This window comes from Caretta caretta, chromosome 2 (assembly GCF_965140235.1).
Source record: "Caretta caretta isolate rCarCar2 chromosome 2, rCarCar1.hap1, whole genome shotgun sequence".
Taxonomy (NCBI): Eukaryota; Metazoa; Chordata; order Testudines; family Cheloniidae; genus Caretta; species Caretta caretta.
Window position 1 is genome coordinate 235,392,980 of NC_134207.1, and position 26,785 is coordinate 235,419,764.

A 26,785-nucleotide genomic window follows, 5' to 3' on the forward strand; every position below is an offset into this window, starting at 1 on the left:
TTTTCATTGTTGTGACACTTGTCCACTTAAATAAAATTCAGTCAGACTTGTGCTCCTAATTCCTTTAGATGCCACTGAAAATCCCACATATAGGCTATTTTAAAAAAAGAATTAATTGTATTTAAGGAATGCATTGTTATATTTTATTCCGCAGACTTTTGCTATATATTTTCTTTTCAACATGTTGCAGTCTTCCTCTGGAGGAAATTAACTGTTAAATTAACTTAGCTCCAAAATTAAGTGGCCTGTATGGGAGAGCAACTTTTGACTGCTACTCTCTGTTCCAGTATATTGTGTAAGAATGATTTACTGTGCTGCATGTGAACAGGTACCTGAAGCCTATTGCAAGGATGAAGAGCTGAGGTTGCAAGTGAAACCTCAACATTGTCACTTCCTGACTGTTTAGTGCTGAACTTTGCAACCTTGCTATTCTCTCTCTATATGTACTTTTTTTTAAAAAATAGAATTTCCTAGGATACTTTAGAAAACCCAAATACAAGAAAACGTCCCATCTATAAAATTAAAAAAAATACAACCTTAAATTGAATCATCATATTTAATTAAAGAGGAGGCAACAGTATAATGAAGCTGTGGAACTATTTAGACAAAAAACACCTGTGCTATGCACACTGAGGTCCACAAGGGGGATCTCTTCACTTGTATCCCATAGGAAGTTCACACGAGAACCCCTCTTCCACAAGCCTTATGAGCAGTGCATCTTATACTTTGTAAGATGTGAATAGGTGGCAGAACTTTTTATAAAGCCTTATCTCATTCACTACACATTTACCGTATTTTACACTACACAGGTAATTTGTTATTCATGCCTAAATTATATTTTTCCCTTTGCCTCATGTTTTTAAATCCTAAAAATACACACCAATAGTACTAAGTGTACAGAATGATTTTTCAAAGGCTCACAGCTAAATCCAAAAAAATAATGTTCCCTAGAACACTCAAAAGTTCTTTTCAATAAGAACTATTTCTATGCTACATTTTAGCTTTCTCACCAAGCAATTTTGATAGAGGGTTTTTTTAGTTACAAAAGATACTTGTTTATTTTTAAACAATGGGGCAAGACTTTTTACTAAAAAAGATCAACCAGTTTTGCTAAAACATGCCAAAAATAAATAAATTAGATCATCATGGGACCAATCTAGAAAATTACAAGTCTGGAACAGTTAATAAATTTTAAGTGACTAAAAACAAGGATTAGAATGTGTCATATGCTCTATTTTCTATTTAATAAACTGTACAGAACGTAATTTACTAGGTTTCTCTTGCTTTAGCTATACCTTCTTTCCCATATCTAACCAAGGTTTATATTTTCCTTCTTTGTTTTCTGTATCTTTCTTTTTTCCCCCTCCACCCCATAGAGTATATGCCCTTTTCTAGGTGTACATTACATGTTTTACCTCCTCTTCTATGTTTTCAGTCTTTCCCAGTTCTTCCCCCAGAACAAAACACTCATACCTCTCCCTCGCTTCTCTTTTCTAACAAATTCCGCCTCTCACCACTCTCCCACATATATTTTCATACTCAAATCACCTAACTCCTACCCATCTCACTTCCCTCATTCATAAGCCAGAAAGGTCTTCCAAAGACAGAGGATTCTACCAGAAGACTAAACATAAGCATTTGCCCTCAATCTTTCCTTCAGTTATTAATTTTGATGCAGCCTGAAAAGAGCTACCAGCAACAGGCAAGGCCTTGGAAGCTGTCTGCAAACTAAGGCAAACAAATTTCAGCAATTTTCATTCAGTTCAAATTATAACCATAGAGACTAGAAATCTTGCCCCTCTTGAAATCAATGAGCTGATCAGGAATAATTTGACCAAAAAAAAAATTTTTTTTTTGAGACAATGCTAATTTGTCAAAACCAAATTTGTTCATGTGAAAGGGCTGTTTTGTTTTTTGTTTTTTGTTTTTTGTTTTTTTTGACAAATCTCATTTCAAAAACTTTAGGGGAAAAAAGTTTTGAAATTGTGGAAAGGTCCCATCTCAACTTTGTTTTTTAAATCAGATTTTTGGTTCAAAACAATTGTTTCAAAATTTAAGCTTGTAAAAGAACAGTCAAAATCAAAGAGAAATGTTTAAAATTATCAAAACATTTTGACTGACTCAAATAAATTGTTTTGGGATTGTCCGTTTGTAAAAGTTTGAGATTTTGAATTCTGTCCCGAATGGGAACAGTTTTTTAAAATCTTGAAAATTTTTGTAGGTTTCTGTGATGAGGTTCACCCCACGCTTGCCCTGAAGGGGCTAATGTAGATTGAGAAGAGTGCTAAATAACCCAGCAGGCCACAGCTAAGGGAAATCAGGTGACTAAGCAATCTCAACTCAGTGAGGGAACCCAGCTGAGGAGGAACAAGCTGGGCCAGATTTACGAAGCTAGGAAATTGGCAGCATCGGAGTCTGCTGAGAAACAGGCTGCAGTCACTCCCTGTGAGAAGGGAGGAGTGTTTGGAGGCTGCAGAGGCAGGTAGCCTACACTTACTCCCTAGGAGGAGTGAGTTGGGAAAGCTGGCAAACCCAGAGAGGGGGAGTGCCAGATGGTAAGGAAAGGGTACGGGGAAAGGCACCAAGACCTTGAAGGGAATGGACCTTGGCTGCTGACTAGAGGGTCCCTGAGCCAGAACCCAGAGTTGAGGGCGGGCCCGGGCTCCCCTACTACCTGCTGAGGGAGTAGCACCATGAGAGAGTGAAAGGGAAAACTGCTTAAGACTGCTGAGCAAAAACTTTGAAAGACTACCCCAGAAGGCGAAAATATATAGAGTGACCTGGCCAGATGGCCAAGTGACAAAGAGGCTGTAGCTCATGGAGTGAGAGAGGGGCTGCAGCGTGGGAGAGAGAGATGGTTTGCAACCACAGGAAGGGGCGTCAACTTCATGAGCTATTCCTCGGAGTGACCAGGAGGTGGTGCCATCCTAGAAGTGAGCTGAGCACCCTGTCACAGATGGGAAAAACTGTTTCCTGTTCACTCCTAGTCAATGAAAGTTTTGTCATGGACTACACGAAGGCCAGACTTTCACCCTTAATTCCCTTTTTAAATAAGGAAAGCAAAACATGCCACAGAAACTGAACACTTGCTTTGGAAATCTTCTTAATTGCTACTGGTGAATGGATTATTCAAAGTCCTGTTTTCAGGAAATAAATTTAATGAAAAAAATATCTATATTCACACACTACTATGGACATTTCTGAAGACTTAAAACAATGTTTATCAAATAGTATTCAAACAACAGAAGAACAATGATACATTATTCAAATACTTATCCCAGTAACCGTCATCGGCACACTGATGAGACTACCAAGCACCCTAATGTTTACCACAACCAACATTATTTTCAGAATATAATTAATCCATTCTTTCTTTTTACAGCTAGACAATGAACCTTTTATCAGCTTACCACCATCAACCATTAACTCTGAAGTTTCCTACAAAATAGACCTGTGTTTAATTACAAAAGTTTACAAATTCTGAGGTTGAACTTTACTTTTTATTTTAACCATAAAGGCTTATTTGCCACAACTTAAAGAAATAGGTTACTTAACATCATCAAATACAATTCTTAGAAGTTGGAAAGGCGATGCAGATTCTCAACTCAAAAAACCATTCAGAGATTGTCTCCCCATAGACAAAATGAAAGGAAGTTCCATTTTGTTCTGTTATTCTGAAGAAGACTATGCTCTAATCCCCAGAGTGCATTGCTCTGCGAAATGGGGAGGAAGGTCCTTCACTGAACCTGGGAGCTGGGACAAAAGAACATCTCTAAGAAACACAAAAAAAATATCTAAATCGCTGATGTTATAGGAACCTAATTCAAAGAAGGCTGAAGTTACATCAACTAAACTTCCTGAAATTAATAACTAATCATTTTATTACTAACCTTCATTCAAGAGATTGTTTTCCCGCCACACACAGACATGTATATTAAAAATTTAAAAAAAATTGTGAAGTACAAAAAGACCAACCCATTTCTGGCATAGCACAATCATTTTTTAGTATCTGCACAGAAATTCTTTCAACAAAGCTATAACATTATGTCCCACTGAAGTTTTCATTCAGATAAATTAAGGTCATAGTGGAAATATTTACCACGATCTGACGTTTCTGATTGGTTAGCAAACTCCTCCTACTAGCAGTTTCTTTCAGTAGCCCAGCCTGGTGCTCAGCGATAGCACAACAAGCTCAGCCTTGGAGCACTTGGAGAAATGGAAAAGGAAGCTTCTCTAGTAAGACCTCTGGTAAATGATGTCCAGTACTGACAGTCCTGGAGATCCAAGCCCTCTTTTATCGACCAAACAGAGGTAACATTGCCAATGGAAGGATAGAACAATCAGACCATAAACATGCTTCAACCCTGACGTGGAAGGAACTGACTTTAGGGGGCAAGAGGATATTTTAGACTCCATGGCCTAAGCAATTCTTGGCATCTCTGCTGAGCCTGCCAACATCCAATGGTATAGATTCAAACTCTGTCATGATGACTGCCTGGGAGATCTACAAAGGTAATGCTGCACACCTTAAGTGTCAGGGTGAGGAGAACAAGAAAAAGACAGACAGGGACCTAACATCTGAGCTGTTGATGGATTTGAAAAAAGCCTCGCTCTGCTCTCCTACCCTGACAGGACGGCTGGCCCAAGAGGTTTAGGAGATCACCGTAAAGACCTAGGGAATAACAGAGATTCTCAGATAGTCACACTGGGCTTCCAGAGAGAACTAAACAAAAGTTCACATAATCCTTAACACTTGACAAAAAAAAATTCAAACTCAGAACACTAAATGGGCTGGGTTTGTGTGTCACACAAAGAAATCCGTCCAAGAATCAAGGTAACTTCCTACGTTTTATAATCTATATTACACTTGTTGCCAGTCATGACCCTAGGCACCCTGTATTCACATCTTACACACTGCTGCAATAATATCTGTACAAAATATGGTTTGGGAGGTATATGAAAGCTAACACGCTGGTTATTAATATTGTAAAGTGCATGTGTTAATGTTATATGAGAAGTTACAAATTCTCTCTGTATGATGTTATTATAGCATGTTTAAGACAAGACAGCCAAAGAAAAGTGGGTTTACCTCTATTTACATATTAACAGTAAACCAAGCTATCAAGCTAAACCAGTGAGGGTTATCCTGCTCCTGAACCTGAGACACAGAGATTTAAAGGTGGCTCCTGCACCCCAGAAACACACAGGAGACAATCCCCAGGAGACCTTTCTGATCTGTAAGACAAAGGCAATCCCTTTGGGAATATAAGAAACAGAGACTTCGAGTTTATCCTTCACTTTAAGGAAATCAAATTGGTTGGTTGCTTTATCTCCTTGATGGGTCCAAGCCACTAAAAAACTGGAAAGAAAACTTGGGTAAAAGAAATTATCTTGAACAAAGACTGTCTTGCTAGGCTAAGTTTTATACTTTCGGATGGATATTTTTCACTTTTACTTGCTTGTAACCATCCTTTATCTCTCACTTGGTACCATTTCTTAGTCCTTGCTCTTTTGTTAATAAACTTGTTTTATTTCTACTATAAACCAATTCAGTTCTGAGTTAGAAGGGAAGGTCATATTTACCCCAGTTAAATTAATAAGCCGAGATGTACCGACTCTTTAACAGAGCAGCAAACTTAATATCTTCTGCGAATGTACAGTGGTAGAGGATGTGCATTGCAGAGAAATGTCTGAGGCGCTCACGATTGGAGTTCTCAGATTGTTACCTGCTAGGCAAGATTTGTGCCAGGAAAGCATTGAGAAGTATGCTGGTGAGGAAGACAGACTGGTGTGGCCAGGAGCTGATACATGATCTAATCACCAGCAACTCTCACTCTTACTGAGGCAGAGAGGTAATAGTAGCTCACAGCTGTGGGCATCCCCAGCAGCATGTTACACAAGTCTCTGTTAATCACAGATATTTTTGATAATTGTATAAAAAAAGTTAACTGATAAATTATTACAGAATACAGTGATCAGGGACATAGTTAGAAATTAAGCCTCAAGTAACTAAGAAAAATGGACACTAGCAGAACACTTAAATCTGGGAGATTAAACACTTATTTAAATATTTTTTTAATTTAAAAGAAAACTCTCAAATAGCAACAATGAAGTCAAATTTCATTACAATAGTGCAGGATGTGTTACAACAAAGGGTTTTAAAACTGAAACATCATCTTTAACTAGTGCAAGATTTATATTATGCTATGAAGTATCCTCTGGTTTGAAACTTAGCATTCAACATTTCAGTTTAATGAAATCTTAATGTAACTTTATATTTGACAAATTTTGGAAAGATTTCATTTGTCCATTCTTGCACTAGCAAATGTAAAATGAAATTAAATGGACAACATGAGTTATGGATAGTATTTAAGTTACCTAAAACATTTTTTTTTTTAAAAAGTAAGTTGAATTCTGTAGGATGTGTCTGTGGTGTGAACCATCCATTCTTGTTATTTTGAGTGTCTCAGCTTGGCATCTGTTCACAGATGTCCAGTTTTTGCCCTATGTTGAGTTTAACTTAACAGCTGAACTCTTCATTGCACCTCTCCCCCATTTCCAACTTCTCTCTATTACTATGGACACCGCCACCATTCTCCGAGTCATCCAGGACATAACCTGGGCATCATATGCTCATTTAGGCCATTTTTAAATCTTGCCACTATTCCCACATAATCCCGAAAATCCATCTTTTTCTCTCAGTCCACAAAGCCAAAACTCCCATCCATATCCATCATCTAATGTCTTCACTATTGAAGTCTCCTCTTTCCTGGCCTTGACTACTGTAGCCTTACTCCCCCCTCAAGTCTATTCAAAACACTGCTCCTAAAATGATCTTCTTGACTCGTTGCTCTGACCACATGAAGCACCCTTCAAATTTAGATTTCCTTATGGTGTGATGCCTACAAAAGCCCTGCTGCTGTCAATAGCTAAGTCTTTTCTGACCTTTTGCCTTTTCCTAATCCCTAGTTAACACAAACTCCAATACACATAGTTTACAAGGCTGTGCCAATTCTTCACCAGGCTCATTCACATGTGTTTTACCCACAGCTCTTGGGTGTTCAGACTGTAAGCCCTCTGGGACAGGGATCAACGCCTCTGTTTAACAGTCCCCAGCACAGTGGGGCCTCAATCTCCATTTTGATCCATCCTAAAAATATTTACAACAGTTTGAGTAAAAAGGTTTTGGAAAACTATTTGGTTTAGAAAATAAGCAACTGTATATACAGTATTGTCTGGGGCAAACTTTACAAGTTTGAGGAAAGATGCGCAGCACTATACATACAGTAACATTTTCAAAACCATATAGTTCTCCTTGTTCAAATTATATGCAACTGTTACATTTTGTCATGGAAATTTTCACGGTTTTGTTTCAGGTGACACTGCATCCTTTACACGGTGCAACATTATACTTCTCTTCAAATCTGGAAGTACCTCTGACTTGGAACTGAATTCTGTATCGAGTGCAAGTAAGTTCTTTCTGTTTAAAAAAAATTTCACAAAATCTAGCAATTTTCTTAAAATAGCCCTTTCTCAAGTTCTAATGTTAAGAAACCTACATTAAATAAAGTCAGACAACCGTAAGTGTCAGAGTTGTGCTTTCTAAAATACCTCTTTAATATAGCTTCAGTATTTTACTAATATAGTGGAAAATGTTATGAATGGAGGTATTTTTCTCCTGTCCTAAAAACTACTACTGGTGCTTTCACATTCTGAAATTTCAAAGATAATGAGCAAGTAGAGTGGGAGTTAAGGAGTAACAGAAAAATAAATGTTGAAATTCCAACTACTTCCTAACAGCAAATGTTCAAAGATTTAAAGTATTCAGAAAGCAGCATACACTGTTCAAATATTTTCAGCAAATCAATGGGTTTTTTCAATAGTATATCTTATTTTCATTTTCAGAAACACAACGTACCAGTTGAAGGATGTCTTCATCTTTAGGCATAACACTAAGTTCCAGTATGCAGTCACTGAAACACAACAGAATATATTACTCACGATTTTGAAAAGGGGATTTTTATGTTCAGTTAATATAAGGAGAATGACACTGGTTAAGATACGGTCTGCTTGCTTCCCCATGTCAGAACTTGTCAAGCACTCACCATTTAAAAGTTAAAACATGCTTAGCCTTTCAAATAAGTCTCTTCACTAGAGATGAAATCATAATGGCAATCATAGCATGACCAATAAACTCCTTTTTTCCCCCCTTTACACACTGAATTTTACTTACCAAGGTTTGTTTATATATGCAATATGTTAAACATAAGAGATATGTTAGACCATGCAGATTCAACAGAATTAAATATTCCTGCTTCAATATTACATTACACAATGCAATATCTTTAATAAAATAAACTTCTCTTATTAAGGAAATTGGAGCAAGGATGGTAGGGCCCTCACAATATCACACGACTCAAGTTTTTCTTTTGCATTCAAAAGTAACCTTTTATAAACAACCATAGCTTGAGAGCTAAACGATCTGGCCACCTTCTGGATGGTAAGGCAGAGTATCTGCTATCATAGCTTACTTGGCGAGCAGGTAAGAGTGGTCATATGCACCGCAACTTGCCACCAATGAGTGTTTCTAAGGTACCTATGCTATCTTTTAAAAAAAAATAAAATAAAATAAAAATCTGCTTTTTGTGGGATATCTATGAACTACGGTATCTGCCTCGGATATCTTGGGCAAAAATTAAAGTTGCAAATATGTGAATACAAGTACAACTACCCCCCCTCCACTGTCTTAAGAAAGTTAATTTAGGGGTCTTGAAAACTGGCAGAGAAGACAGTACAGGCAGTAGCAAGGCAAGCATCCCCATCCAATCTCATGATCATGCTTCAACATCATCCTGGAGGAATCAGCTAAAACTTGTACAGTCATTCAGAAGAGACATATGACAATGGGTGAACTGCCAGCTATTTATTGGCATCTCATGTCAAGCTATGGTCTTTATATCTGAATTACTAAACCCACAGGAAGAACATACATAAAGAAGTCTCAAGTAACTGACCACCAGTTTCAGAAAGCGTAGGTACATATATGGGTCTGGAATGCACACTGAAAATTGATTAAAGATGGGTCAGACAGAGCCAGAAATGATAAGTATAATCCATGCAGCTAGTCCAAAACTAATGTTCAGAAGTTACCTGGCGAGAAACAGTTATCTCACATTCCCCAAACAAAGGCAAATCCTATGAACGTGTTATTCTGGAAACAATGCCAATGAGCTCCATCAAAAACTAAGGCAATTCAAGAACCATGAATATCTCTACACCGCAAAAAGAGATCCGTAGCAGCAAGTCTCAGAATCCAGGGCTACTGACTAGGGCCCGCACTGCAGGGCAAAGAAGTAGCAGTGTAGACATTCGGGCTTGGGTTGGAGCCCGGGTTCTGAGACCCTCCCCCCAGCACATTTTAGAGACTGGGCTCCACCCTGAGTTAAGAGTGTCTACATTGCTATTTTAGCACAAGCCCAAATCAGTGGTCCTGAGCTCAGAATCACTGCTGTGGTGTTTTGTTTTATTTTGCTGGGTAGAGGTACCCTAAGAGTCTCCATTGCATTTCCTGGTGTGCACAGATCTTGATACAAATCCTTATCTTGGCATCAGAGAAGGCACTCTACACTAAAACAACAGGCTGAATGGATTCCAAGTCAGTTTTATAGTGTGTCTTGACTCTTTTATGCAATGATATTAGAGCTGATCTACAACCTACCTTATGTGACTTAACTATGGCTGATGAACATTTACTGGAAAAATTGCTGTTTACTGCATTGAAATGGAATGTCAACAAACATTAAAAGTGACACGGCAACTTTAAAGGCATTAGAAATAAATGCCATGCACCTTGTTTTGGAAAATGGAGAAACCTAAGATTTCACCATTGTCAAAAGAAAATAAAAGGTCCTTGCAGAGAATGAGAGTCTCTCTGAGACTTTCAGATCCAGAGCACAGAAGATCCAGTCTGTTCAAGTTTCAACAGAAGGTCAGAACTCAGTTTAATAAAATGTATTTTCCCACAAAAGCAAAGCCTTATTCTTGAAAGAACAACATATGTTTAGGTATTCTTTACATATGAAAGATGCTTCTGTTCTGTAGTTCATTTATCCATTTGCTACTGACTACAGACAAAAAGTTAGGACTTCAAAATAGGATAATGTGGGAAATTAGATTTCAAAAGCTTTTTTCCTAAAATATTCATTTGAAAATGTACAGTACACTATGCCAAATGGCACAGTTTCTTTAACTTTTAAAACCAATTTTATTATCAGAAGCAGATTGATATAAACTGAAAGAAAAAGTGTGTAAACTACCATAAAAATAAGTCTTCAAAAATAAGTTTCAAAGACTTTTTAGAACACAAGTTTAACAGGTACATGACTATTCACACATTAAAATACAAATTTTCAACAATTCCCATTTTAGCTGATAATATAAGCAGTAAAGTTATAAACTAATCTTTAAAAACAACAGTGTTAATGATACTCTGTTGTACTGTTTGAAGATGACTCCCCCCCAACTCTAAAGTAACAGCTGGAAAAGGAGGAAGGGAGCGAGGTACTGTAGTTTTACATTATTGCTCCTGAAAATATAGATTTCAGTACTGGCACTGACCTTAGGACTCATGCAGAGTCCCATGCGGCAAATTATGCAAGGGTTCACACCTATGCAAGGATTCGTCTATTCAACTTCAACATCAGGACCTTAGAGTCTATATCAGAAAGCCACGCAGCTCATAATGCAAAGTTCCCACCCACGTAGCTCCTATAGAGGATAGGGGAGCTTCTTACATAGAGCAGAATATCAAGCCACTCTCCTACTCTCGCCAACCAATATTTGAGCTACGTAAAGGGATTTTTCTTCTATTCTAATAAAATTTAAACACAGATTTCCAATGAGTCACCAAAAGAAAACAAACATTTGTAAACTAAAATGTCACTGAAGGCTTCACTCAAAATAGTTGATCTAAGTGTGATTGTTTATTTATATGAACCTTGTGGCAGAGGGGTTTGAGACCTCCCAATCTTCATAGTTTGTGAAATATACCTGTAAGTCTCAAAATCTTCACTCCAGGTGTCGAGATATTGAGGAAATCTTTAAAACTGTTTTCTTCATTTTCTTAACACTCATGAAAGTGTAAGTAAGATTATCACTTGTATAATGCTGATCGGAAGCATCACACTCAAAGGAAGTGACAGTTTGAACAAAATATTAGGTACAACATTATTAATTCTTAGAGATGTCTATGGAAAGCACTGATCAAGCAAATAACCTCATTTTTATGTCATATATGCTGTTCTTAATCAAATTTTAAAAATTCTTGACTCTGCATCAGAAGAGGCATCAAAACAAAAGCACTAAGAACCTAGACCAGCGTGAAGACGCACATTTTATGGACTTTTTTTTTGTGACTACTGTTAATCTTGTGTATAGTTCTGAAGGTTTTAGCAATATATTTAGGTTATGAAAAATTTAAAAGGAAACAGAATCCAAGGATGGGGTTGTGGCTCTTCCAACCCCCAAATGACTTTTAAAAAAAAATCATTACTGTGAATCAGCATACTGATCTCCTGTTTCTTGGTCTATTTTCAACAATAACTAGTAAAATAATTTGTCTTTTACAGGTTTTTACATTAGTGCCCATCATGTCTTTAAGTTGCTTGTATGCAAGTGAATAAAGATAAAATTTTGCTGGCCCAATCAAATAGGTTGGCAAATTCTGGTAAACGGTGCAAGACTAGATTCAAGAGCAATCTCAGGACTTGTGTCATTTGGAACAATTCACTCTGGGAATTCTGCAGTGCAATTCTCTCATCCTTCAGAAAGGATATATCGTATAAATCAAACTTTTTCTCAGTTTCTGGTAAGAGATGGTAGAGGGCTACATGTCCCCAAAGCCATTAGAGAAGTCAACTGCATTCATCTAAGTCAAAAGGCATGTGGATTAAACCAATTGATGTCAATGGGGAATCTTTCCACTGACATCAACAAGCATTAGTTTGGGCCCTATATTAAGGAAAAGTCACACTACTGAAGTCCATAGCATTCAGTAACAAGGACAGGCATCAACATTGCAAAACTCAGTTTACATCTTTTCTGGAAATAAAGATGAGGTACTATGAGAGATTGAGGTGCCACGAGAAGGGGTGTTGGGATAATTTAAAAAGCAATAAACCACAAAGCCCAGATTGTTTACATTCAAGACTTCTAAAGGAGCTTAAATATGAAGTAGCTGAGCTGATAGCAAAATATGCTGTGTGTCATTAAAAACAGCTAATATACCACAGAACAGCAAATTATTTATATTTAAAACTATTTCTAAGGGTGATTGGGGGAATTACAGACCAGTACACTTTCCATTTAGATCTGCTAAATTGGGTTGAAATTATAATTAAAATCAGGGTATTGACATTTCTGGGAAGTCATACTATGCTAGGGTATAACCAACACAGTTTGTGAAAAGAAAAGTAATTTTGCACTAATCTGTAAGATTTTTTTTCAACGTGTCAGTAAAGTAGTAGATGAAGGAGAACCGGCTGACGTAATTTAATTTTCAAAAGTCCTATGACCAAGTCTCTCACAAGAAGCTACTAAAGAAACTAAGCAGTCGCTGCAGAGAGAAGTACTGTCTTGTGTCAAACAAACTAGCTAAGAGACAGGAAACACAGAATAGAAATAAATGGTTGGTTTTCAGCATGGCAAAAAGGTAACATGACAGTTATTTAGGTTAGTCTAGTGCAGAGAAGACTGAGTAACTTTGGAGGGACCTAACCAAACTACATGAATCAACAGTACAATAGAAAACTAAGTTCAACGTTAATAAATGCCAAGTAAAGCACACCAGAGGGAAAAATCTCAATTACTCAGACATCTCATAGGGCTCTAAATTAACTATCAACTCAAAAAAGGTACAGCGTATCTGGAATCAAAATTAGAAAGGGAGCGGGACTAGAATGAATAAAGGCACGGGAAAACCTCTCCATAAAGAGTCTGAAAAGACAGGGACTGTACTTTACAAGGGAAACAAAAAAGAGGAGACATGGAAAGTATATAAAATAATGTATGGAATAGAATCGGTAGATCAAGAGCTTTCTTTCTCCCTGCCTAACACCACAAGAATAAGACGACATGCAATGAAAATAAAAGGTGGCACTTTCAATACTGATAAATAAAATCCATTTCCAAAACCGCTCGACTGTGGAACTCATTGCCACAGAATATAATTGAGGCCAAGAATTTAATAAGATTCAAAAAAGGATTAGAGACACAAGGTGGGTGAGGTAGTATCTTTTATTTGACGAGCTTCTGTTGGTGAGAGATAAGCTTTTGATCTTACACAGAGCTATTCTTCAGACCAAAGATACTACCTCACCCACCCTGTCTCTAATATTCTGGGACCAACAAAGCTACAACAGCACTGTATACAATAAAATCCAGAATTATAACAGTTAATCCTAACAAAAATTTTGAAGGGATATAAAACCTCATGCTTCGTTTTTTAAATCAATCTCCAAATATTAGGGATTAGAATGAGACCTTCATGGAGGAGAAGATTATTACACTATTATTCCGTTATTCTTCTTTTGAAGCATCTGGTGTAGTCCACTATTAAAGACAAATACTAGCTTAGATGGACCATGCTCTAATACAGTACAACAATTCCTATAAGTACAATACTGTTTGCGGAGGTGGGAGGGATTTTTTTTATATATATATATATATATAATATTATATATAGAATATAAAAATCCCTCCCACCTCTGCAAGCAGTGTGTGTGTATATACACACACGCATGCACACAAACATGCACACCCAGTGGTTGACACACACACTTTTGCAGAATAATGCAACAGTCATCCCTCCCTATGCTCCAATTTATCAAGCTGGCACTCACTCAAAAGGGACTAATTTACAAATATCTTACCTGTTCTGAATTAAAGCAATTACTTGGGAATATGTCTTCCCAATAACACTCTCTCCATTGACTTTTACAATTCTGTCACCTATGGGAAAAAAATAAATAAAAAGTTAAACATACAGCATATTTGTTTCTATTCCAGTTCTTTGGATTCTTCTCCATTCATTTTAAAAGGATGGTTCAGTACTTTACAATAATCAGGATCACTAACATAATGAATTTAAGTTTAGCTTGCTTTAAAAACAAACTACAAGCATATTCTTTGCTACTTAAAAATATTTCTTTGTGTGTAGATATAGTGCGTATATTAAAAACAAAAATTAAAATTTTCCGGCCAAATATTCAGATCTGGTACTTAATTCTATGCTCCCAAATTACACCCCTTAAACAACTCATTTGCTCATACAAATGTTCTTTTGAACACACAAGCAGGCACAAACAATAGAAAAGGCTAGTTTAAAAAATTGGCCTCCAAAACAACTTTTGAGGAATACTTCTCTATATTGAAATATGTTGATTTTTTAAAAAAAAATATTTACAAATAAACTTTTGTTTAGAGATTTTAAAAAATTGGTAATTTTGGATTCAGAACACCTCCAGCAGTAGCACATGTCTTTCCAACAGGCACTGCAATACTCTTTTGTTCTAAAATGTAGTAGTTATAGCAATCAGGAGAGAAGGTTTCTAAAGCTGCTCCAATTCCTTCTTTTCCTTAAAAGGCTAGTGTTACTTGTATGATGCTTTTAGCTTTTCGATGTCCAATCTATCTATCCATATGGTGTAGTGGTCTAATTCTCTGCCACCTAGATCAAATTTAGAATTGAACTGCAGTTTCTTTGAGCTTCTCTAGATAGTTTTGTTGTGTCCTACTGATTATAATCTTCTCTCACTCTTCAACCACGGATAGATGGCAACTTAACATAAAGGAAACATGACAGATCTGTGTACTGTGGGCTCCTTTTTGGTTTTGAAACAGAAACTAACCTCATGACTATCACAACAGAGCTAAAAGAGGCTGTACCCCCTACACAATACAGGAATTATAAAGTAATCGTGCACATCCTGGTCTTCTCTCAGAAGAAGAAAAGAAAGAAATAGAAAATGTTTAAGGACGGACAACAACATATAAGAGGCTTTGAAACAGAAGAAAAGACGACTTGAACTCTAACACAGAGAGGAAGAACTCTTATTTTTCTTAGATAGAATCTTCTCTATACAAATACCCTGTAGAAGAGGTTAACCAATTATAGATATATACTGGAGACTCTTTGGAATACATGACTGCTGAACACTCTTGAGCGATCACCTCTCCTGCTTCCTGGCATTATGCAGAACTTTGTCCTCAGTTGGAAGATCTAACCCAGCTGAGTTCCATATCCAGAAACTGACTTAATGGTTCCTCTTTTTACTGGTTTAGACTGTACATATGATTTTCAACACATGATGAATAAAGGATCACACATTGGAGGTTTACAAATGTAACCTTTTGAACAGTGCATTTGGGTCCTTGTTTCAGCTGATTGTTTTGCTGAACTGGTATTGCTGGCTAAAGTAGTTTCCCAAAGGTGAGCAAGAATAATAAGCAACACTACAGAAGAGAATTTGATGCCAAACATCCTGGCGGCTGATAATCCACATGAACGATGAGTAATCTTGGCTGGTAGAAAGTCAAACTCCAGATAAGTAGGTAGATCACTGTGAATTCCCTACCTAATTTCACTGAAGTGTTGGATTTTTCTGAAGCCACAGTTTAGTCTGGAATGCTTGAATCATTCTCAAACTACAAAAAAAAAATTTACAGATAAAATTTGTCATAATTTAGGCCAAGAGCTACATACTTAGAAGTTTTAAATCCTGTTCTAAGAAGTTCAGCCATATTGTAGGGCTTCTTCCAAATACCATCAGAGCCTTCCCTCTTGCCACTGAAAATAGGAACGGATTTTTTTTTTTTTTTTTTAAATTATAGCTTCAAACCTTGCCCAATTATTTGGTACTTCTTGTTTTCACATAGGAATATTGAGTAATGATGAACATCCTTATATTGCCTCATATCACCTGTCTTCCTGTGGAGTTTTTGGTTCCAGCCTGCTCTCCCATGATTTTCAATTCAGCTCTCAGACTCGGAACCAGAAGAAGTGATGTGGGTCAGCCTGGATCAAGTGCCCAATGACTCAGAAAAGGAATTGCCTAGAAGTTTAAGTGGCACCGAAGACAGAATCAGCCTCAGGAATGGAGTGATTGAACGAAGATTATAAGGTGGAAGGGGCTTTGCTCTGTCATAGGTAGACAGAAGGAGAGAATGTACTTATTGTGGGAAGAAGTAAGTGAAAGTTGTTCTTACAGTTATCCAATGATTAAACCCACCTCAATACTTTTTGGCAACATTGTGACTCAATCTGAACACACTGGTACCAATTCTCCTCTGCCTTGTATGTTGTAGAGTCATTTACACTTGCGCTGAGTACATGCAAAATGCTGTCCTGACAGTATCTTATACCCACTTTGCATAGGTGTACATAATCGGGCCCATTATAGTTATAGATATTGTAATTGCTTTCTACCATGTTTGGGATTCTCAGACGTGATCTCTGAGGTAAAATGCTTTGAGTGTCAAACATGGGAACTATGGACCTGCTCAGCAACAACCCAATTAGACTTATGAATACAAAACTACATAGAACTATGAAAAATGTTTAAACTAAACCATTCTGCAGTTAGGATATCCTTTCATTCAAGTTTACAAGATTATCACAAGTCTCTATATTACAGCATGCCACATTTAGCTTTTCCAGGCAACTGATCCACTTGCAAACTGGGTGTTTCTGTCCAATCAAACTGTGAATGAGACATTCAATAATACAAAATAAGTTCCTTGCAGCAATGAAATATAAACTGACAAAAATAATGAAACGTAACTACTTAAGTTCATATTCGATTTCAAAATCTTTTAACCCCTTTAGTGTAACCATAAAATGAAATAAAACCATATACTGCAACGGAACAACCCAAGAAAAGTTGGTTCCACAAAATGAGATACCCACTATATACAAAGTGATTGTGTCAGAAGCCGAGCCGTCTAACTGGCTGACCGTTCTCTGAGTGCTTTATAATGTGATTTCCAAGACACAGCCATAATACTACATGTTAATCTACAGTTTTTAACAGAAATAGCAACATGACCTAATTAGATATTATGACTATCAGTAGTCTCCTTAAAAGGACACGTGGGCAATTTAAAAAAAAAAATTATAATTTATTCTCTACCTTTTTATAAGTCTGAAAATAAAATATTCTCTGTACTGATTTTATCCTTTTCAGTATGGCAAATATTGAATTTCATCTTCGGTCAGAAAAGTAACATGCTCCTTTTGTACAACTTCAGCGTATGTTGCACTTTATCAAGCCAAAACGTCTCTCTCTATACACCAGCATCAAATGATGCCATGGTTGCTCAGAGAATGCTTGCTACTGTAAAACTATATCAGAGAGAGAAGAAAAAAAATAGGATGTACTGCAGAGCCTGGAAAGTCAGTGCTGTGATTTTTAATTTTCTAAATGCCCTAGAGTTTTCATATTTCTTTTGAAAAAAATTACCCTAGTCCAAGCAATTAATACATGTATACATTTAAAAAAAAAAAAATCAAATCTCAACAGCCAGGTCAGGAGTGTTCTCTGACTCACATGCATTGCTTTTGTGTAGTATAGTGTTTGCCATGCTTTTAAGGATAGAAATTCTCATTTACAATGGTATCCAGCTACCTAATCTGTAGTTGTATAATTTGTACGATTGTTCCTTCTAAAAACTTTTCTTGAAGAATTTAAATAAAGAACCACAAATTATTACAAAACTTAGGCTAAGTCTATACCAGACTTGTGCCAGCATAGTGGTGCGAAGAGGTGAGAGCCTGATCAACTTAGGCATTCAGGCAGAATTCTGTAGCGCAGACAAGAGTTATATCCTGGTATAGCTTGTTTTGCTTGTGGGGACTAGCGGGTATTTACCACATCAGTATAAAGTGCAACTTTGGCTGCATCCAGACCAGGAGTGTTTTGCCAGCATAGTATACTGGTATACCTAGGGGTAAATGCTCTTAGTGCAGACCTTGCCTTTGTAATGCACTTTAAATGGTGCTTTACAAACAGATGGATTCTCTGTTTCAAAGATTTTTTGGACTAAATCAGACAAAACAAGCAAAATAATGGTTAGGTAGAGGGCCAAATGGGGACTGCTCATATTTACTTGCTTTAAAATAGGTTGGGGGAGTGGGAAGGTGGAGGGTTAAATGATTTGGAACCATCAAGTTATGCACATAACCTATGTAACCACATGTAAAGTCCTGTCCTTCCTCAACCCTTCCTCTTGTTTGTCACACTCACTTGTCCCTTGTCTTATCTTAAATTATAAGCTCTTCACATCTTCCTTTATGTTTGTATAGCACCTATTACAATATGGCCCCAGTCTTGATTGTGGGTTTGGGGCATTAATACAAATAAATAATACAAAAAACACATAAAAAATACAGGACAACCATTCAGGAAAAGGAGGGTGAGGGGATTATAGGAGAACTGAAGAAGAGCAGGACTGCTTGAAGTGTTAGGTTTGATGTAGAGGTCTGATGGAAGAGAGGGCACTTAGAGCAGTGTTTTTCAAACTGTGGGTCAAGACGCAGTACTGGGTCCCAGCATGTCGGGCACTGGGTCACCTTACTCCGGTCAGCACTGCTGACAGGGATTTAAGAGTCCGATCGGCAGTGCTGCCCAGCAAAGGCAGGCTAGTGCAGGGGTGGACAAACTATGGCCCACGGGATTGCCCCCCATGGTGCCGCAGGTCCCACACCAATCTCAGAAGTGGCTGGCACCACATCCTTGAGGCCCCGTGGGGGGGGGAGGAGGGAGGTTCCATGCATTGCCCTTGCCTCCAGGCACTGCCCCCCACCAGCTCCCATTGGGCAGGAATGGGGAACCGTGGCCAATAGGAGCTTCAGGGAAATCCTGGAGGCGTGGCAAGTGCAGCACATGGAGCCCTGTGCCCTCCCCTCCCGCAGGGGCCGCGCAGAGACATGGTGCCAACCACTTCCTGGAGCGGCACAGCATGGGGCCAGGGCAGGCATGCAGGGAGCCTGCCCTGGCCCCAGGGCGCGCTGCTGCCACCCCGGAGCCGCTTTAGGTAAGCGGCGCAAGGCCGGAGCCAGAATCCCTCCTACACTCCGCCCCCCAACCCCCTGCCCTGAGCCCCCTGCCACACCCCTCGTGCACCCCAACCCCCAGCTCCCTCCTGCAGTCCGCACCCCTCCTCCTCCCCAATCCCTTGCCCTGAGCCTATTCCTGCACACTGCACCCTCTCCCACACCCGTACTTCCTTCTGCACCCCAACCCCCTGCCCTGTGTACAATTTCCCCAGGTGTGGCCCTCGGCCCAAAAAATTTGCCCACCCCATGGCTAGTGCCTACCTTTTCCGACACTGCAGCCAGCAGAAGGTCCGGCTTCTAGGCAGGGGGGCCACAAGGCTCCACACACTGCCCGAGCCCCCAATCCCCTGCCCCAGCCCTGAAGCTCCCCCCAAACCTTGAACCCCTTCCTGCACCCCAAATCCCTCATCCCTGGCCCCAGAAGAGCTTGCTCCCCCAGCCCAGACCCCCTCCCACACCACAATCCCCTGCCCCAGCCCTGAGCCCACATCCCAAATCCCCTCATCCCCAGCTCCTTTGGGTCTTCAGCTTCAATTTTCTTCAACTGGGTCCCCAGAAATAGAAAGTTGGAAAACCACTAACTTAGAGGATAAATCTGGTGACAATGCTCAAAGTATGGATAGGTGGAGAGGTAGCATGATTGACAGCATAAAAGAAAAGATTGTGAAAAAAGTAAAGAAGGAGCAAACAGAGAACTGAAGAGCTGACCGTGGGAGAGGAAGCAATATAAAACGGGAGCCAGGATTAAGGTGGGGGCAAGTTTATGTAACACTTTATAGGCAAGGAAAAGGAGCATGAGTTTGTGGTGCGGAGACAGGAAGACATTGAAAAATAATCAAAGGGGTGGACTTGCGTGATCAGAGTGGTAGGACCTAGAGAAGACTATAGTAGCAGTGTTTGGGGCAGTCCACAGAGGGAGAGGTGAGAGTAAGAGAGTCCAGAAAGTGCAATAATCAAGATGACAAGACTGCAGAAAAGTTATAGCTTTTTTTATATTAAATTAGCACTATAAAAGAACAGCACCTGTGCATAATCCAGCTTCAAAAGCAGGTCCACCTTCTTTAACCTGTTTAACAAATATGGTATCCATCGGTTCCAGTCTGTTTCTTTGCTTCCCTAAAGAAAAGCACATGTTTGGAAAGGTATTTTATTAAGCTGTATTATGATGCTGAATTGTAAAAAACATTCTGAAAAAACTTAATCATGCCATATTCATCTTCATATTAAATATTAGGATCCAAATTATTTCTTAATTCATTTGGCAAACAGAGCATTAACATCCGTTCTATTTGAAACCATTTGCTTTCTTTTGGCTAGACTGAAGATCTTTGACCTGTCTGTAAAACTGTAGTTGCAAAATTGTAGCACATGAATATATCAGAAGTCTGACACTTTTCAGCTTTATTTTTTCATCTCATCAGTATTCCATCCTCAGACTGGTGACCATGGCTTTCAATAAGGGCCATCCCTTGTTTCTCAGATTCCCATCTGGCAGGTTTATGAAACCACACTAACTGAAATCACAATCAGAATTACAGTACTATAACTTGAAAAAAAATGAGGCATTTCTCCAAAAGAGGGTCTAGACTTTGTAGTATCCTGAGATCACCATAAAAAACCCAAAACTACTGACTCTAACAGCAACTCTCAGATCCTTGAGCCAAGCTGACCAAAGGTCTTTGAAAATTTGTTTTTGATGGAAGTTCAAAAAGCAAGGTGCATATCAAGGTTAATCATAGTGATTGTGTATAACGTTCACAGACTGAGTGAGACAGTCACAGGTTTGTTTCAGGGAGTCTAAACTGGTGAAATTTATAACCTTCTTGCCTCCTCACTGTGCACACTCACAAACATGAATATCTCACCTCCTTCCCCTCTTACACATCACATTTGCATTTGGTCCTCCAAATCTAAGTCAGTCTAAGAAGCAATAGCCATACTAGGTCCAGAAGGGTGCAGCAGGAAACACTGCCTAGCATTTATAAATCAAAATAAGGAGATGGAGTGTACGACAAGTTACATCTATAAGATGCAAGTCAGAGTCCATTTATGTCTTAACTGTAACATATCAAGAGAGCCGGAGTAAAACATAGTAAATTACATCATCTTAGACTTGCATCTGAATTTGGCCCACAGAATAACAAACAAACAAGTCCTAACTGTCCAATTTTGCAAACTGCTGAGCACCCTGAACTCCCAATGAAAAGCAACAACAACTATAAGTGATAACAGAACCACAAATAAAACCTTAAGTTGCCATAGAACAATCAAGGAAGTTGGCTCTATGAAAGGAGATCACTTTATATATAAAGTGATTATGTCAGAAGTCGAGCAGTCCAACTTGCTGATCATTCCTGGAGTGCTTTATAATGTGATTTGCAAGATACAGCTATAATACATTTCATTCTAAAGTTCTGACAAGAAAGAGTCTTCATGGAGAAATACCTACTACATCTGGCATTTTCTACCTCCTCCTTAAAATACAGACATTAAAACATTGCTAAACCTTTTATGGCCATTCAGAGACACCAATACTTCAATTTTGGACATGGTCAAAATGCAAGGCGAAGACTGACTTGCTCAAGCTCAGGACATGAACAAGTTGTTCCAGCTACTTATAGGGGCCAGCACCTATAAATGGGTGATCTTTTGTAGGGTCAGATCCCATGACCACTAGTATTGCCATTTTCCTCCCTTCTCCATTATGGGATCATGTGACTTGGGGTAAGGAAAAGAAAGAACAAATGATGGAAACAACATACACTCAAAGAAAATAAACCAGAGAGATACTTACTACCAATATAGTACATTCAGTTTACAACCACCCCTTCAGGTGAATATAACACCAACACAGCCAATAGCGCAGACCTGAAATTCATATTATGTGATGAAAGATCAGTAGTCAACAGATCTGACCTCCACTCCTTTTATCAGACAAGGCTCCCATCTTGTCCTTTTTTACCAGTTCCTGGTTAGTTGGCAGCAGAGGCCCAATGCTGGCTCACCCCATCCTCCCTATACATTGTCCCTATCCGAATACACAAAACAAGTGGCCAACCAGCCATGTTACTCCCATTCAGCATCAAATGCAGAGAAGGATCCCTTGGAAAAACAGAATCCTTTGCATGTATCCACCATATCTGTAAATCAGTGGAGATAATTACATACTAATCTTCAGAGCACATAAATTGTAGGTTTCCCTGAAGAGCGGGCGTTTGACTGACAATAGTGGAGTCCCCAAAGCTCATCATGACAGGGGACTAACATCTACACTGACAATAAAAAAAAAACACGCCTCTTCTACACACAAGCACTCTACTTTGGGCTACACAGGTATTCTTGGGATCAATTCACAAAGTTGGTCTCACACTGGACTAATTCTTTGGCCTAGAAATGGAAATAGGAAATATTAGGAACTCACCCCTTTTCCCAGGAAGGTCACCACCTCCTTCAAACCAAGATCAATCTGAAGGCACACAAGTTGGAAGAAGGGACTGTCACTATGGTCTGCCCCTGTAAATTTATGGTCCCAGATAAATTCCAGAGCATCTTCAATAAAATCCATATACAACCGAAGAGCCAAAGACTGTAAGACCAAGTAAGATGCTACAGACCTGATTCTTATTTACACTAAAGCTGCTTTACATTGCTAGAGCAATGTAAAATGGATTTAATGTAAATAAGACTAGGACAACTTGGAGCATGCATGAGCCATTGCCAGACCGACAAACACTGGCACCTTCAGACCCTTAAATCTCTTTAGTTCTCAGATACTGATGTCAGATGACACAGGAGGGAAGGAAACAAATGGCAATACTTGAAAACCTGATCAGAAGCTGGAAACTCCAAAACAAGGTTTTCTAGAATCCTAGGCTATGGCTGTAGCTGAGACTAAAATCTCTCTTCTCTTCTGCCACTGCAGCAGCTAAATCCTGCACTGCAGAATTTTAATGGTCTGTGAATGACTGTCTCAGTTCAGACTGCATCCACACAAACTCAGAAGCCAGCTCCACTCCATATGAATAACTATCGACAAGCTTCTCAGAGAAGATCAAATAAATCCCACATGCCCTCTCCAGACAGCAGCAGTCACATGCTAAGACAGAACCTCCCCTCTTTACAGCATTCAGTATTTTCCCTGAGCAAGACACTAGAGTGCTGGAAGAAATCTACACCACTACCAGTGATTCACACTATAACAGAGTGGCACGCACCTCTTGCGAGTGCCCCCTGGCCAAGTGCATGTGCCTCCACTCAGTCTCTGTAATTGTGCTAGGTCTTCTGTAACTCAGCCCTCCAGCCAAGTCGCACACAGTCTACATATGGAACACAAACAAAACAAACCCCTTCCGGGATAAAGAGCCCAACATAGGCCTCTCAGTATCCCTCGGGTGGAACGGCTCTTCCTGTATACCTCCCTGGGCTCAGTCTTTAAACAGTCCTGGCCCTGGTATGGGTCTGTGCCCTCAGGGCTCCCTCCCTGGAGACATCTTCACCCTCTCTGGGCCCTTCTCTGACCCCAGTTCTCCAGCTGGGTCGCTAAACAGTTCAGGTCCCCTTCTGGGGATGTACCAAAGTCCCTAAAGTCCAATATCACTGACCCTCTTCAAGGTCTTCAATCCCTTCTCTGGGGATCAGTTCAACTCCCTCCTCAAGGATTTAGCCCCTCCGCCACTGTGGCTGGTGGGAACCTGGGCCTGCCCACCATTCCTGGGTCCCAGCCCAGGGACCCTACAAATATCAGCCACCCGCTGCATCCCTTTGACTAGTCACGATGCTGCTACAATTTCTTGGGCCACTTCTCCATGACCCCTTCATCCTTACCTTAGGGCTTCAGCTACCAAGTTCCAGCAACCAGCCAGGAGCTCCTCCTTGCTCCCCCGGTCCCTGACAGCAACTGATCTGTTTGAGGTTCTGCAGTCCTTTCAGCCAGACAGGAACACCATCCTTGCTCCTATGGCTCCAAGCAGAAACTGCCTCCTGTTCTCTACCGCAGTTCCTTTTGTATGGGCCTTCTGGACCTGGACTGGCTGCGTCCTGCAGCCTCCCTCTGATTTGCTGCTTCCCACGTAGCCTCTCTAGGCCACTTGGAGGATAGTTCCACTGCTCCTTTTTGGGGACAGGGTGTGGTAGGACCCTGAGGCCTGCAGCAGGGGGCCTCTGAGCCTGGTACACCCATCACACAGACCCATGATCACTGTGGCTGTGGAAAGATGCATCTGGCACCTTTACTGGTAAAAATCATCAAATGCCACCTTTAATGAGGGCACCTTTGATTAGAGCATGTCTTAATGCCACATATTTTTAAACCTTCTCTTGACTCAGGCCTTATCAATTACCATCCCAGCATCCAAATTCCCATTCTTGATCAAGATAATTGAGAAACTAGCTGAGTAGTAATCTCCCTCGGTACCTACATTAATCAAGAAGTAACGATGAAAGCGGTCATCCTTAAGAGTGAAGGATGTAAGAAGAGAGGACAGGACTCGTAGGAAGAGGGCAAAAGCTTTGAAGCTTACTACCTAATAGAGTAACCAGAAATCAGATCTCTTTCAGAAAAGTGTAAAACTCTCTTCTTCATCTTAGCTCTTCCATATTCCCAACAGCAAAGAAGAGAGGAATCAGAACTAGAGAAAAAAGAAAAGAAGAAAAAAGAGAAAGGGGACACAGAGTAGGAGGAGAGCAAAGAGGGGATAAAGCAATAAAATTAGGCCATGTAGCATTTGCATGTTTGGTTTTTAACTCTTTGGGAGGTTGTTGGAAACTACAGTGATGGGTGCCTTTAGAAAACCTGGATAAATAGCAAGGGTAGAGGACAATTCTCAAATAATAAACTCATTGTCTGCCCCTGCAGGACATTTAGAAACTTAAAAAAAACAAAAAAAACAAAAATTAAAAAAAAACTGATCAACTCCTTCCGCCAACTGAGATCACGGGAGGGTCTGTACCCTTCCACAATGCATGAACCGACTTTTCCCTTAGAGACACTGGCACTCTCAGCCAGTTAATTCAACTAGCTCCACCATCTCACTACTTAAAAAGTATCAATTACACAAAAGCAGACTTTCCATTTTCAATGAATTTCCACTGAAAACACAAAAGGTCCATTTTCAAGACAAGTCATTTAAAATGCAAGCATGCAATTCCCATCCAGTAACGAGTGGGCATATTCCCTCTACTAGTGCATTTCAATACTTCTCAGTGGGGGGGGGGGCCAGGGGGGGATTAGAATTTGCATAAAAAGACCTTTTGATTGACACTGGTCAGCTCTGAAGGGAATACCATCCACTCCTTTACCAGAGGCTGGAAGTTGAAATGTGTCGTTTTGACTGGATTGGTGGTAGGCATGGAGAGATCCCAGTGATGAGAAAAGAAAAATCTTCCAGTGAAACTGTGACTCAAAGGTCTGAAGAATATAATGAATCAAACCTAATAAATACAGTATGAAATCTAAACTCTATAAATGGACTCCAAAAGAACAACAGACTATTTGACTGAGCGCCATGAGAGTCAGAACTAAAAGAATTTTCACCAAGCAAATTAGCAGTTCATATCTAAAAGTCCACATCTCATTTGATACCAGAAACCCAAGTAATTCTCAAGCAGTCCTTAGCAGATTTAACTTGGGTGGTAAGTTAACTAGGCAAGACCACACTGGGTTACCAAAGTCATGCCCTTTGAGAACTTGGAAATTTGTAACAAAACACTTCTTTATCATTTAGCATGGATTAAGAAGCATTCACCTTGTAATGGTCTATGAATGGCTAACATAGTAAAAGGAAATCCCACATTCTTTTCTATTAATGGTCAGGTACCGACCTGAGTATTCCTTGATCAGTGGAATTTGCTGCAGAAATTCACCACAGAAACTCAACTTCCATTTTCAAAAGAGTTTCCTTTGGTTTATATTGGTTTGCATTTCTGGCCGGTTTGCTTCAACCAAAAGAAACTTTTTTAAAAGAACCCAAAACACCTCTCATCTACAGAGAACCTAAAACAATAGCTCTGAGAGGTGCGACTTGGCCCATTCATTTCAAACCAGGGCTTATGGATGCTATAATTACATGCCAGCATTAGCCAGCTTTTTCCCCAAGATGCCACAGAATTCAGTACTTCTGCCACAGAATCCACCAGCCATGTGCCCAACATTTTGGTTTCTAGCTCCCTGCTGTGCTGGGACCTGCCTTCAGCTGATGCTTGCTCTGCAGGTTTCCTTGTGGGGAGGGTGGGGAATGTGTTGGGCTACAGTCCATTCTATATGCATTATTCCATGGAGTGAGGCAGTAGGACACTGGGGAGTGGGAACTGAAGTTCAGCTTGTAATTAGGGAGTAGAAGAGATAAGTATAGAGATAAGTATAGGCTGGCCACCTCAGTCACCTGAAGAAGAGTCTATCAGTCAAGGCCTGCGTATAGAAGGTGCTGAAGCCAGCTATAAGCTCCTCCCTTCCCTGGAATACATGAGGAGAAGGAGGTTCTGAGCTGGACAGCCTCAAGAGTGGAACTATGCTGCTTGAAGTCCATAACAAAAAACATATCCTTTTGAACAGTCATGGTGAAGACACGGACCATGAAATCTTATGTCAACAAGACATAGCTGTCTATTTTTGTAGACATGGAAATGAGGGATATTTTGCTGCAAACAAATAAGTTAATATTGCCATTGAGAAAATTG

At 39.5% G+C, this 26,785-nt stretch overlaps 1 protein-coding gene across 4 annotated transcripts in view; it reads right to left on the bottom strand.

Moving 5' to 3' along the window:
* ARHGAP21 (Rho GTPase activating protein 21) overlaps positions 1 to 26,785 on the bottom strand; it is a 187,756-nt gene that overhangs the window by 56,625 nt on the left and 104,346 nt on the right. For all 4 annotated transcript variants that reach the window (XM_048837869.2, XM_048837866.2, XM_048837865.2 and 1 more), the window contains 3 exons: positions 20,135 to 20,227; positions 13,929 to 14,007; positions 7,919 to 7,973 (listed from right to left, as the gene is read on the bottom strand). In XM_048837869.2, coding sequence (XP_048693826.1) covers positions 7,919 to 7,973; positions 13,929 to 14,007; positions 20,135 to 20,227 — 227 coding nt within the window. The remainder of the gene's footprint in view (positions 1 to 7,918; positions 7,974 to 13,928; positions 14,008 to 20,134; positions 20,228 to 26,785) is intronic.